At 43.9% G+C, this 12,766-nt stretch overlaps 1 protein-coding gene across 3 annotated transcripts in view; it reads right to left on the bottom strand.

Annotated features, from left to right (window-relative positions):
• LOC133388306 (stimulated by retinoic acid gene 6 protein-like) overlaps positions 1-11,543 on the bottom strand; it is a 47,811-nt gene extending 36,268 nt beyond the window's left edge. For 2 of the 3 annotated variants that reach the window (XM_061634289.1, XM_061634305.1), the window contains exons 1-5: positions 3,803-4,047; positions 3,615-3,715; positions 2,502-2,632; positions 2,077-2,197; positions 727-772 (exon numbers count right to left, since the gene is read on the bottom strand). In XM_061634289.1, coding sequence (XP_061490273.1) covers positions 727-772; positions 2,077-2,197; positions 2,502-2,632; positions 3,615-3,715; positions 3,803-4,033 — 630 coding nt within the window. In that variant the 5' untranslated portion in view covers positions 4,034-4,047. Of the gene's footprint in view, positions 1-726; positions 773-2,076; positions 2,198-2,501; positions 2,633-3,614; positions 3,716-3,802; positions 4,048-11,226 lie in introns of those variants that run through there. The other variant, XM_061634297.1, reaches the window with a different exon arrangement.
• Between the last annotated feature and the right edge of the window lie 1,223 nt (positions 11,544-12,766).

Genomic DNA, 12,766 nt, shown 5'->3' with positions numbered 1-12,766 from the left:
TCGCACCAGAAGAGAAGATCAGCTGTAGCGCTCTACAGGTAATCTTCCCCTCCTCCGGCAAGATCAGCAGGAGCACGGGGAGCTCCAGCCCCCCCTCCAGCTGATCGCCCCGCTGGTGCCATATTAACAGAATGCTGAAAAGCAGGGCGCCAAGAAGCGGGGCCCTACTGTACAAATTCACCAGGTAGCCTGAAGTCAAGCACAATCTTATAACCAACCCTTCCCCTTCCCTATTTTTTAATACATTTTTACCCCAGGAGTGGTACAATAATTCTATCTGCACTTCAAGAAATCCCAAGATTATATATGCAAAGTACTTTGGGCATTCAGGAAAAATGCATTCATTATATAGTGTTAGGGCACTTCCAAACAATCTATTTATTGAGCATTCACTCTGATTTGTTTGGAGGGTGGTTAGATGATGCTGTGTCAAAGTAAGTGGTATCCCACACTTTCCAAGGTATTTTCCCCTCAGTTTCTTTATCACAAAAAGTCCCCTATCTCGTGGGGGAATTGGATTTGTTGCCCAAGACCTCCCAGTCCACTATAATTGTACAACCTGAATTTGCCTATGTGTGACTGAGTCCCACCCGAATATAGCAGCAGTCTGGAGTGCCCTCATTCATTGTACATGATTAAATTCCTGAACATGGCTAAAAGTCATATCTTGATACATATATGTGACATCAAACATCTTAGCATTATTACATAGGCACACACACTCACTTGTCCATGTGGGCACTGTGCACTGTGCACAACTATGACTGCAAACCTGCAAAACAAAGAACAAAAAAGGAGAGATAGGACAGCCTAAGTCAGCCTTCCCCAACCTTGTGCCCTCCACATGTTTTTGACTATAGCTCCCATCAGCCACAGCCAGCATCTGGAGGGCACCATGCTGGGAGAAGCTTGAATACGTCATAGCAGGCCTGGAGCCATGTGGGCAATGCTTCAATCCTCACAGTGTCCTATACAGAGACACAGGACTTCTCAGACTTGGAAGTAAATGTAATGCTACAGAATCACAAAGTGAAGCTAAAACAACCAAGGGTCCTGTAGCAGCTGAAAGTTAGCAAGCTAGTCACATCAACATCATACATTTAAAGCATTCTGATAGCACTAGCGGTCATGGTTTCACCCAAAGAATCCTGGGAACTGTAGGTGCTGAGAGTTGTTAGGAGACACCTCACAGAGCTGCAATTCCCAGAACCCTTAGAGGAAGCTATGACTAGCATAAGAGTGCTTTATATGTATGGTGTAGATCTGACCTGAGTATTTACTTGGTGAGCGACAAGTGTATTCTGAGGTAACCTTTTCAGAATAAGGGATGGGGGTCAATAGATTTCTACAGTACTGAGAACTCTGAACAATTTTCAGTTCAGTCAGAATTTGCCAACCTTTCTGGGCCAATGAGTACATTCGGAATTTTGAGAAATTGCCATGGATATCACCAGTCACAAAATAGCTACTATGGTAGGGTTGCCATATTGCCCGGTTAGCTGGGTTTTACCCAGATTCTTTGCATGCCACCCGGCGACCGGCTAGCCCCTTAGGTGGCCTGGATTCTCAGCTTTACTTTTTTTAAAAAATTAAGTTTCTAGGTGGTCCGGTTCTCGAGATATATATAAAAATGTCAGCCGTCCCCCCGACTGTTAAATCTTTCTTTAAACACTATGGTGTGTGTGGCATAACACAAAATGGCTGCCATATTTAAACAAGCAGAAAAAGAGTGTTCCACAAAATAGTGTGATAGTTCCCCCCCCATCAGTCATCCCACCCATTGTAGGAGAGGCTAAGCAAATGGGTAACTGGAACTGAGCAGGAAGAGCAAAGAGTCTCATACACTGTGGATTTCAGAGGGGATATTGAGACCTTTCACAAGTGCCATAGCAAGTACTGTTGAGCACACTGGCATCTGCGGGAACTGCATTGGCAACCCCTGCAGCGCATTTTCTCCCTGGATATAACATAACCAGTGGACCCACATTGTACGAAATTTCTCTCATTACCTCCAGTTTCCTCAAACGTTCATCATTCCCACAAGTGCCATTCAGACCAGTAACTCAGGTTGCTCACCAAGTTCCTGTGTAAAGGAATCCAAGCATTGCCCCTGCAATCTGGTTATGTGATGAAAGACAAGCGAAGAAAGGATAGGAGGAAAGACCCACTTCCATGGCTCCAATTAGAAGTACAATGGCTGTGAGAAGATGAAAAATGGATAATGAAACCCCCATATGAGGAAAGCACAGCAGTAGATATAAATACAGAGGAGTCTGGTATGAGGAAGGTTCAGGACTGTATGGTGGCACACATGCTTTGGCTGTAGAAGCTGGTAGGCCCAGCCAGCACAGCCGTACGATGGTGATGGGGCTGATGGGAGTTGTAGTCCAAATATCTGAAGGGCACCAGGTTGGGGAAGACTGCTTCCCCCACCTGGGGCTTGGTCAGGATCCAAACTAATTTATGCACCAGGCTGACATTTCTCAGCAGGAGCCTTTTACCTCGAGCCCACTCAGGCACTTGCAGTGGGAAGTAGCCTTCTGAAAACAGAATCATAACTTTGTTGGCTGTAGCTCCAAAGGCAAAACCCAGAGACCACCGATTGTGGAATGCCCCCACAAAATCCAAGGGTCTGTGGGAAAAAAAGACATTCAGACTGTACCGGGAGGCAACAGCAACCCCTTAGCAAATGGATGCCCTCTTCAGGATGGTTAAAATAATTATTATTACAAGTACTACTAACAGTAGTAGCAATATTATTAATACTACTACTAATACCACCACCACTACCACATGATTATATTTATATCCCACCTTTCCTCCAAAGAGCTCAAGGTGGTGTACCTTTGCAGGCCCAGCACCAGAGAGTGGCCAGGTGAGGCACTGGCCAAGGGCCCTTGTGGCTAAGAGGGGCCCCTGATGCTGGGGATAGGTAGATGTAGCTCCCGCTCTGCAGTCCATGCTAGCATTGGGTCGTGGACCATGCACCTCACAGCATGATGCTAGCATGGATTGCAGAATGGGAGCCACCCTCCCAGGCAACATCCCTCCCCCCACCAGCATGGGCTTAAAATAGGCCCAGCCACGCCACTTCCCGTGTTGCCGCATTAGCATGCCAGCGTGCCACCACTGCGGAGGGCCTGCTGCAGTTTGGTGCCCAAGGGCCTTCTACAGTTTGGTGCTGGTCCCGTACCTTTCTAAAGTAGGCTGCATCCTAGCCACACAAAAATCAGCCCTACACACACACACACTAGTTGCACAACCCCCCCACACACACACCTCCATCCTGGCAAGGTAGCGGTATTATCACAGTCAAATGACCCTTTTTTTTAGTGTTCTTAGTGCTTTTGTCTGCCACCCTGGGCTCCTACTGGGAGGAAGGGCAGGATATAAATCAAATAATAAATAAATAAATAAATAAATAAAAAAGAAGGAACCCACAGAAAATAAAACAGTTATACAGTGCACACATATACACATTCTTCTGCCAAATCTCCCATTCGTTTCTCCAGCCTAAAACTTGTTGCTGTGAACCAATGACCAAAGATCCAAGTGATGTCTCTTTGGAACCGGTTTAAAGTTGCTACAGTGAAGTGCCTGTCAAGAATACTCACATCACAATGGCACATCTCCCGTTGAGAAGAGGCCATTTTACATCTATCAGACTTCTCCTAGCTCTTTTTTCAAGACAGGAGAGCACCACAATGATGGCAATCTGTAAGAAGGGAGAAAATGAATGTGGACATGTCAAGCAGTATGACTGCCCATCATTATAAGTGGCCAGTCAAAGTAGTCTACTTACTGATGGAAGAAGTGAATAATGCAGGATGAGTTTCAGATCTATTGAACTTGTGCAGGTTTCATTTCTTGATTGCCTGCTCAGGAAACACAAATGGAAATAAACATTTATCTGAAAGCAAAATGAAGATTCCAATTCCCTTAAGGTTGTTTCAGGAGCTCTGTAGGCTTCGTAGCACAGCTTCTGCTGGGAAAACCTGGAGAACGGCTCAATAAGACAAAGAAGTACAAACATTCAGCAAGCATAACCGAAGCTTCCTTGTCTTGGTTTCCCTCAAGCCCATCAGTTTAGGAGACGATCCATAGCTTCATGGTAGAGCACAAGCTTTGCATGCAGAAGGTCCACAGTTTCAATTCCTAGCATCTCCAGATAGGACTGGGAAAGACCACTGTCTGGTACCCCTGAAGAGACACTGCAAATCAGTGTAGAGACAATATTGAGCTAGGTGGATCAAAGGTCTGGCTCAGTAAGTGGCTGCTTCCTATCTCCCTGTGTTGGTTTTGACAGTACAGCAGCCAAAAAAGCCAGAAGAGCTTCTAGAAGAGCAATACAAGAGCTTCCATGTGGTGTCTAAAAGAAAGCCTGAATAGTATACTCGACAGTGCATTCAAACTGGGCTGGAGAATCCTGGTTTCAAATCTCTATTCAGCCACAAAACTCACTGGGTAGCCTTTTGATCCTGCCCTCACTATTTCTCAGTCTAACCTACTCACAGGGTGGTTATGAGGATACAATGACATGCTGCAAATTTCTACAAAATGCGCTTGTTTTGCAATTCATTCCCAATAAATATTTGCTTCTAACAAGCCTGTAACCCAATCCCTTCTATCAGTGGAAATAAGGTTAACTGTTAAGTGGCGCTTTCTCCAAACTACCCATGCTCATTGGGTTACATCCTGAGATGGTCAGTGTGAGCTACTCCCAGTTATGGAGTATCCTACATTCTGGACATGAACTTGATCAGAGTATGCCTTACTGGCCCTATGTTCTTATTTGTACATTTTTGTCCCAGCCTTCCTCCAGAGACCTCAAAGAGACATCCCATTTTGTTATCTCAACAACCCTACAGAGTAGGCTAGTGCCTCTCTTGTCCAAGGTGACCTGATGAGTTTTATGGCTCAGCAAGGAACCGAGGTCTCCTCAGTCCTAGTTCAACATTCTATCCTTCTTCACCCAAGATATAGTTAAACTGTGGAATTTGCTCCCACAGGAGGCACTGATGGCCACCAACTAGGATGGCTTTAAAACAGGATTAGACAAATTCATGGAGGATATCGGTAGCTACTAGCCATGATGGCTGTGCTCTGCCTCCATGTTTGGAGGCAGTATGCTTCTGAATACCAGCTGCTGGAAACCGCAGGAGGGGAGAGTGCTCTTGCGCTCAGGTCCTGCTTGGGGGCTTCTCATAGGCATCTGGTTGGCCATGAGAACATGGTTGATGAGAACAGGATGCGGGACTAGTTGGCCATTGGCCTGATCTGGCAGGGCTCTTCTTATGTTCTTATCCTCTGTGCTCCACTATATTCAATTCATAACTTCCTTTTTGTTGTTGTTAAAAGACCGCACTATGAACTATTTCCATCTGTTTTCCTCTTCTGTAAGAAGCAGCCGCTCCTGGTTCTCTTTCTACAAGCCGCTCCTGGACTTAAATACTTCTGTCAGCCTTATTGACAGAAAGCAACATTCCTTGTAGTTAAACATCTGCAAACTGCAATTAAGAGACAGGCAAAGGTCATTATAATGGAACATAAACCTTTTTGCTTATGAGAACCTGGTATTTTTTTCTTTTTGTCCAATCAGGGCCTGATTCAAAGTTCTGTAGACCAACCAGGACCACCTCCACTTGATTTTTCCCAGTAGTAACATGGAAGGGCTGTCAGAGGACAAATAAACAATGCTCCCAAAGACTCAGTCATGAATGAGGCTGCATATGAAGAATAACCCATAGGACAATGCAGGTCCAGGATTACAAGGGAGGGAGTTTCAAGGGAAGGGAGTGTTCCCCCATCCCCAAACCAGCAAACCATCACACAGTGTTCCCCTCCAAAAAAAACAGTCTGGTGCTGTGTGTCCCCTAACAAACCAGGAAGAGGCAGGCAGAAGGCAATGTGGGGGGAGTGGGGAATGGCACAGAAAAGATGGGGTTCCCAGCCCTGCCTTTTGCTCTGCCTGTTTCGATGCTTCAGTGATGGAAGTGAAGTCAGGGAAATGAGAGAAGAGTTCTACATACACTGTCGCCTCCTCACTGTCCCATTCACTACTGAGGCTATTGCTATTACGGCTAAGAGGCAAGCTGGCAGGAAAACAGATGGATTATGATTCTGTCAGGTTCGTTCTCCACATTGGGGCAACAGTCTGCAAATATTTTGAAACATTCTCATGAACATTTTTCAGCAGTTTAGATACATACTTTTTGTATGCAATTTTGCCTAATATATTTATTTTATTTACTTAGAACAATCATAAACTGTTTAATAAAAAAGGAGACATGCATAATACACACATCTTTGCAAGCAATTTTCCTGAATATAATGCATTTTAATATTATTTTCAGTGATACATGCATTTTTATACACACTTTCCACTAATATAAGCATTTTATACACATTATCCATTTGGAGAACTGCATCACAAAATCTGGAGAAGTGTGAATTTCAAAGGGCAAAAATTTCAGTTTGCACATTGTTTTGGGAAGAGTAGATTAAAATGCAAACCAAAGCAAATTTCTCCCCCATGCCTAGGGAGGTACATGGGTGGGGGCAGGCTTCAGAACTTATTCTATGCTTGGTTGTCAGGACCACTAGCAGCATCACGGCAGAATGAGCAAGGCAGAGACACTGTGGTTGTTGTATATGTGGTATGAAGCACAGCATGCTTGGGGAGCAGGGGATGAAGCAGCTTGTCTGAGGAATGGGTGGTATATTAATACAGCCATGAGGGTGACTGTATACTATAGCCAGTATGGGTTTTTTGCATTCTGCAATGTTAAATTGAAAATACCCCTCATGCCATTCTGATGCTTCCCATAAGCTCCTTTTAAAACAAAACCTTACAAAACTTATAGTCCTGAACTCAGAAATGCTTGCTTAACAGCCCTCTAAATTTTCATGGCGATACACAAAACATTCAGAGAGAATCAAGAGTTCAAAGTGTAAAAAAGAGAGAGAGGAAAAAACAGACCCCCTTTTGGACTTTTTTCCATCAGAGTTCTTGTAATTTGTTGAAATTAATTAAAAATCAGACATGTTCACAATGTACCTGTAATCCTATTACTGACGTTGCCCCACACTCTAACCTTCATCTTCTGCAGTTTAAAAGTATGCCTAGCTGATTTTTAATTAATTTGAAGAAATTTAGCATTGAACTCAGTGATAAGCCAGGGCATGCTCAGAAAGAACCAACTGTCAGCGTTCTAAAAGCCAGACTCACAGCTGCTTGGCTTAGCTAGTCAGGGGGCCACACCCGCATCAGGCCTTTATTTCACTTTAGACAGTCATGGCTTCCCCCAAAGAATCTTGGGAAGTGTAGTTTGTGAAGGATACTGAGAGGAGACTCCTATTCACCTGACAGAGCTCCAGTGGCCAGAGTGGTTTAACAGTCAGCCACTCTGATTGAAGCTCTGTAAGGGGAACAGGGCCTCTCCTAGCAACTCTCAACACCCTTCACTACAACCTTCACTTCACCATTCGGCTACACAGGAAGTGAATTGGGCTGTGAAAGACCAACCCAAATTGTGTTTGCATTTTTACAAATTTGTAGGGCAGTACGATATCTCAGAGAGGAGGTCAGGTCTCCTGCTCAGGGCCAGCACCAGACATGTCAGGGCCCTCAGGCAGCATCTTGTCCCGGGCCCTGACACACGTGCACATGCCTAGGGTTGCCATATTGCCCGGATAGCTGGGTTTTACCCGGATTCTAAGCATGCCACCCAGCTCCCGGCTAGCCCCTTAGGTGGCCCGGATTCTCAGCTTTCATTTAAAAAAAAATTAAGTTTCTAGGTGGTGCGGTTCTCGAGATATATATAAAAACGTCAGGCATTCCCCCCCCCCGTTAAATCTTTTTTTAAACTACTGTATAGCACTTCGTAGCTTTAACCCCGCCCGTTCAGGATTTCAGCCAATCAGTGAAGTGTTTGTTTGGTGGCAGTGTCTGCAAAACCTCATTGCAAGGCCAGAAAATGGTGGTTTCCCTCCTGTTTAGCTGAAAATCTCATAAATTGGGTAAGTATATACATTTCAGTTTTTCCCCCTCTTGTGTGTAGGAGTCAGATCCTGGGCAGTGTTTTGAAAACCAACTGGTTTGACAATAAACTGTTATATGGGCTGTATGTATTTATACATCTGCAGTGTGTGCGTGTGTGTGTATGGAGTCTTTCCAACACCCCTGTGAGGTAGGGTTGGAAACCAAGGCAGCTCACAACAAGAAATAAAGCCATTTAAAATCCAATAACCATAAAAACAAGTATAAACAGTTGCAAAACAGTGTAAAGTGGCATGATTCGGAATTTTGGGTTGTGTGAATGAAGTTGCTTATCACTTGAGGTTGCATTTCTGTCCCTGTTTGAGTAAGCCCCACTGAATACGCTGGCACTTGCTTCTGAATAAATAAATTTAGGATTGCACTATAAATATCTTTACAGTTTGTGTAAATAATAAATATATTTGATAGTCATGCTTATATAAATATTTCTTCATTTATCATATTTTTGGTTTTTGGTTAGGAATCCTGACTGGTTGTGAGATGCTTAGTTTTTTGCCTTACTCATAGGAATCTTGTTGTGGTTGGTATGGTATTACATTTAGGAAAGTGTTACTGCCTTCTGTATTTTTTTTTCCTGTTTGCATTTCACTTATCTTTAACCTCACTCCATTACAGCCATAGAAGCAACAGCAGCATATGCAAGATAATTAACTCCCATTAGTGATAAGAACAAGAATTTATAATTATTATTTCAATTAAAACAAGAGGCTTATCAATACTTTGAAGAGGACCAGATATTTATTTTCTTTCTAAGCCCAGGACTGGGTCTTTCATGATGCCTGGTGTGTGGGGGGGGGGAGCAGGAGAGTAGTCGATACGACAGACATCCTGGCATTGATAATCGAATTAGCAAGGTATGTGTGGGGTTGTTGTACACTCCCAGGCTCAGTTTCATTTTGAGTATGGAGGTGGAACCTGTGTAGATGTGGTTATCAAAGGGAGAAGAAATTTTGAGTTAAGCAAAGCTCTGCTTTTATAAAACCTAAGAAACATACAGATACTTTGAATGTCTGAGTGCCTGCACCAGTGGATACTGGAGGAACTTGTAAAACTTGCTGCAACAGTATTTAGAACCGAACATGTGGTGTGAAAGACTCCTTTTCCTAACATTTTGGCTTGTTTTTCTCCACCCACCACATCTCTGAAATATATTGTATATGTTATGGTTAACCGTGCTGCTGCCCTGACTTACTTTATGTTTGTTGCTATTTTGTGTTTTTATTATGTTTTTATATTGATTGTGTATTTTTATTGTTTTTATTATATTTGTAAGCTGTGCTGAGCTCTGTTTTTAACAGCAAAAGGGCAGGATATAAATTCTCTTAATCAATCAATAAATACTCCATAGTGTTGGAAACTAGAGTCTAGGCATTTAAGGCTGAAAATGTTGCTTTAAAAAAAAAAGATTTCTCACATCTTTCCCCAGTTTTTGGTGGTAATTCCTAGGCACAAAAACAAAACAACTGGACAATCCAAATATTAATATGCAAATAATTTGCAAATAATTTGCATAATATGCAAATTAACCTGCCCGGATTCGTGGAACTGGAATATGGCAACCCTACACATGCCTACCTGTCTCTCGCAGGGAGGGAGCTTCTCCCTCCCATCCATTCGCTGTCTCTGTCTCTCATGTCTTTTGAGGCTGCATGGGCTGCTACACGTATGCATCACTGCCATCAACCAAGATGGTGGCGGAGGCTTCAGCCCCTTAGCGAGACCTCAGCCGCCATCTTGGTTAATGGCAGTCCTGTGCATGCAGCCCGTGTAACCGCAAAAGACAGGAGAGACGGGTAGGTGGAGCCAGCAAACAGGCGGGCGGAAGAAGCTTCCTCCCTGCATCCACAGCAGCTACTCTGCTGCGGATCATGGAAAAGGAGCACTACTTCTCCCCCACCCTATCGAGAGGACCCCTCAGGGGCCTCTGTAGTTCCAGAGGCCATTGGCCAGGGCCCAACCTGGCCACCCTTTGGGACCGGCCATGCTCCTGTTCCCCTGATGCATTCACTATAGCTGCCCAATTTCCCTGCTTTTTAAAGTTTGATAGAAATATCTGTTGGCTATAGGTATGCTCTTAAATCGCAAGGTTTTTGCCTATTAGTGAATATTTATTTATTATGATCTTTATATCAGCCCCCAATAACATAGTTTTCTGGGTCATCACAGCTCATAAAGTTAAAATGATAAAATAAAACATTATGTATATCATGACAGCTGTTGCAGCATTACAATTTCCAGCAAAGAGAAACCTAGTAAAACCAAGTTCACAGTATCACTAAAAACACACTCATAATAAACAAGCAGTGGGTTGTGTTTTTTTTAAATCAGATTTTAAGATCACAGATTTTAAAATCTGGGAGAGGAAAAGGTTCTTCACCTGCCCACAAAAAGACTCCCAAGAAGGCACTTGGTGAGCCTCTCTGGGGAGGCCCTTCCACAGCCCAAAGGGCTCTGTTCTTAGTAGTCAGCTCACTTCTCTTGGCGGGGTGGGAGGAGAGTAAGTGAGGGGGAGAGGGGTTAGGGAGTGGGGCTAGTCTTCCCTGCCCCCTCCATGCCCATCAAATATGCTCAGCCTTTCAGAGTCAAAGTTTAATGGGCTGAAAATTAAAAGGGTGTTGTTGTGCGAGTATCATGCAAAAGCTAAAAGATGCTTGGAACAAGACCTCGATGAATCCTGGAGACAGACCCTTAACAACCCTTGCCAACACCAGCAACCACACACAATCAGATGAGCATTTCTCAGGGCAGAACCTAAATCCCCAATTGCCAAACTAGTGAAAATGCAGAGGGGGGGGGAGAGATAGCTGCTTAACCCTTCCCCCCTCCACTGATTCTTCCCAGCAAATGCCCCTGTCTGATCTGTTCCCCTCCCCATCCCAGCTTATTTCTGTTTGCAGGGGAAAATAGGGACGTGGAGAAGGGGTTAAGCGCCTTTCTCATATTGGCTGAATATGTTCTGCAACTGCCTCCATTTTACCACATTAGCATTAAGAAGCAAACAGGGGACTGGGAATCCCATGTTTAATTAGGGAATGCATCGTTCTGCCCTTAAGTCCATGGTATGCTGTTGATTCAATACAGATGTTACCTAAAATCCAGAATGACTAAGTGCAGCACAACTTACCCACAGCAAGTCTCATTGTTGCAACTTCACCACTCAGACTTACCATGCCTTGATGCCCATGCTGAGAAGTTCTGTGCCGGTTACGTATGCAATTCTAGATGCACAACTTAACGATACACATGCCAGAGTTTCTGTTTCACATCAGGAGTTCTGCAGTGCAGTTTTTGCTTCTCCCTGTGACTATTTGGGATTCCAAAGAAAAGTACATGGCCGTTCTCGGCTCCCACAAAGCTCACCCTGAACAGAAAGCAAACATTTGGTTAAATATTTACATCGACTGAGCCTAAAGAATATGATACACATGCTGCAGCCCAGGTATTGAGAGGTTTCCTGGTTAATTGCCAACACTGTTGCAATTAAGAGCTGTTAACGCCAAACCATCTCAAACAGTGACGGCAGAAATGACATGCCAATGCACAAAGGTCTGGGGATACACAAGAGACAAAACTGCTACTTAAAACAGCAAGAGCCAGGCTGATGACCACAATGTCAACTGATGCTTTGCATGTGTGCAATCAAACACGTATAGAAATCACCTGGCATTGCTCTTAAAGTGTTTTTTAAATGGAGTCATTGTCCCTAATCAGCAGGAATGGAAGTGGGGTGGCCATGTGTCCTAATTCAGGGAGACAGTCCTCTATTGAGTAGAGTCTGCAAAGGAAAAATGCCTTTTGCAGGAGTGGTTTCAATCCACAGTATCAACATAGAGAAAGTCTTCTGGAGCATTCCCACAAGGCAGTTGGTGGTCAGATGACCCAGTTGGGGGTGTGGGGAAGAGGGACAGTCCAGCTGGAGTAGGCTTTCTCTGAAGTGGTCTTTACCATGCCCCTCCCTCTCCTGGAATCCTCAGTAATGCACCCCATACTGTAGTCATGAGGTCATAATATAACACTATGACATGTTGGGGAAGCACAGCATATTATCTGGTGTCCTGCCCTATGTGATTTATGTTCTGACTCTTGCTGATATAATGTGCCACTGCACATTTCCTCACTGTAAGGATTCGGCATGCCATTTGCTTTATCTTACCTTTTAGCTCTATGTGATTATGTTCAAATGAATAAATAATGTAATGTGCCACTAACAACCAAAACAACATAAAGTTTCTTATGTGTAAGTTACCAGCAGACTCCAACCAGGGAATCTGGCAGTAGGTTGCTTGACTACTTTACTTTGCCTCTGTGGTCTTCCAGAATCTTGGATTGTATTGTCTGCCCCCGGCCTCTCTCATCTTTGTCTGTTGCCCGGGAATCTGGTATTGGCCTGTCTCGGACCAAGCTGTATGTTTCGAGGGCAGGGGTAGGTAACATAGGAACATAGGAAGCTGCCTTATACTGTCTGCACTGACTGGCAGCAGCTCTCCAGGGTTTCGGGCAGGAGTCTCTCCTAGCCTTACCTGGAGATGCCAAGGATTGAACCTGGGACCTTCTGCATGCAAGGCAGATACTCTGCCACTGAACTATGGTCCTTCTGGTGTTATGTATGTTTTTTTTTTTTTAACTTCTTTTTAAAACTTAATTTTTAACTTTTAATTTTTTTAATTACATTTTTAACTTTTCACTTTTACTCCAGCTATTTTAACT

This window comes from Rhineura floridana, chromosome 1, assembly GCF_030035675.1.
Source record: "Rhineura floridana isolate rRhiFlo1 chromosome 1, rRhiFlo1.hap2, whole genome shotgun sequence".
In the NCBI taxonomy this organism is placed as follows: Eukaryota; Metazoa; Chordata; class Lepidosauria; order Squamata; family Rhineuridae; genus Rhineura; species Rhineura floridana.
Note: the sequence above shows the minus strand (reverse complement) of the source record. Positions and strands in the feature narration are given on the sequence as shown.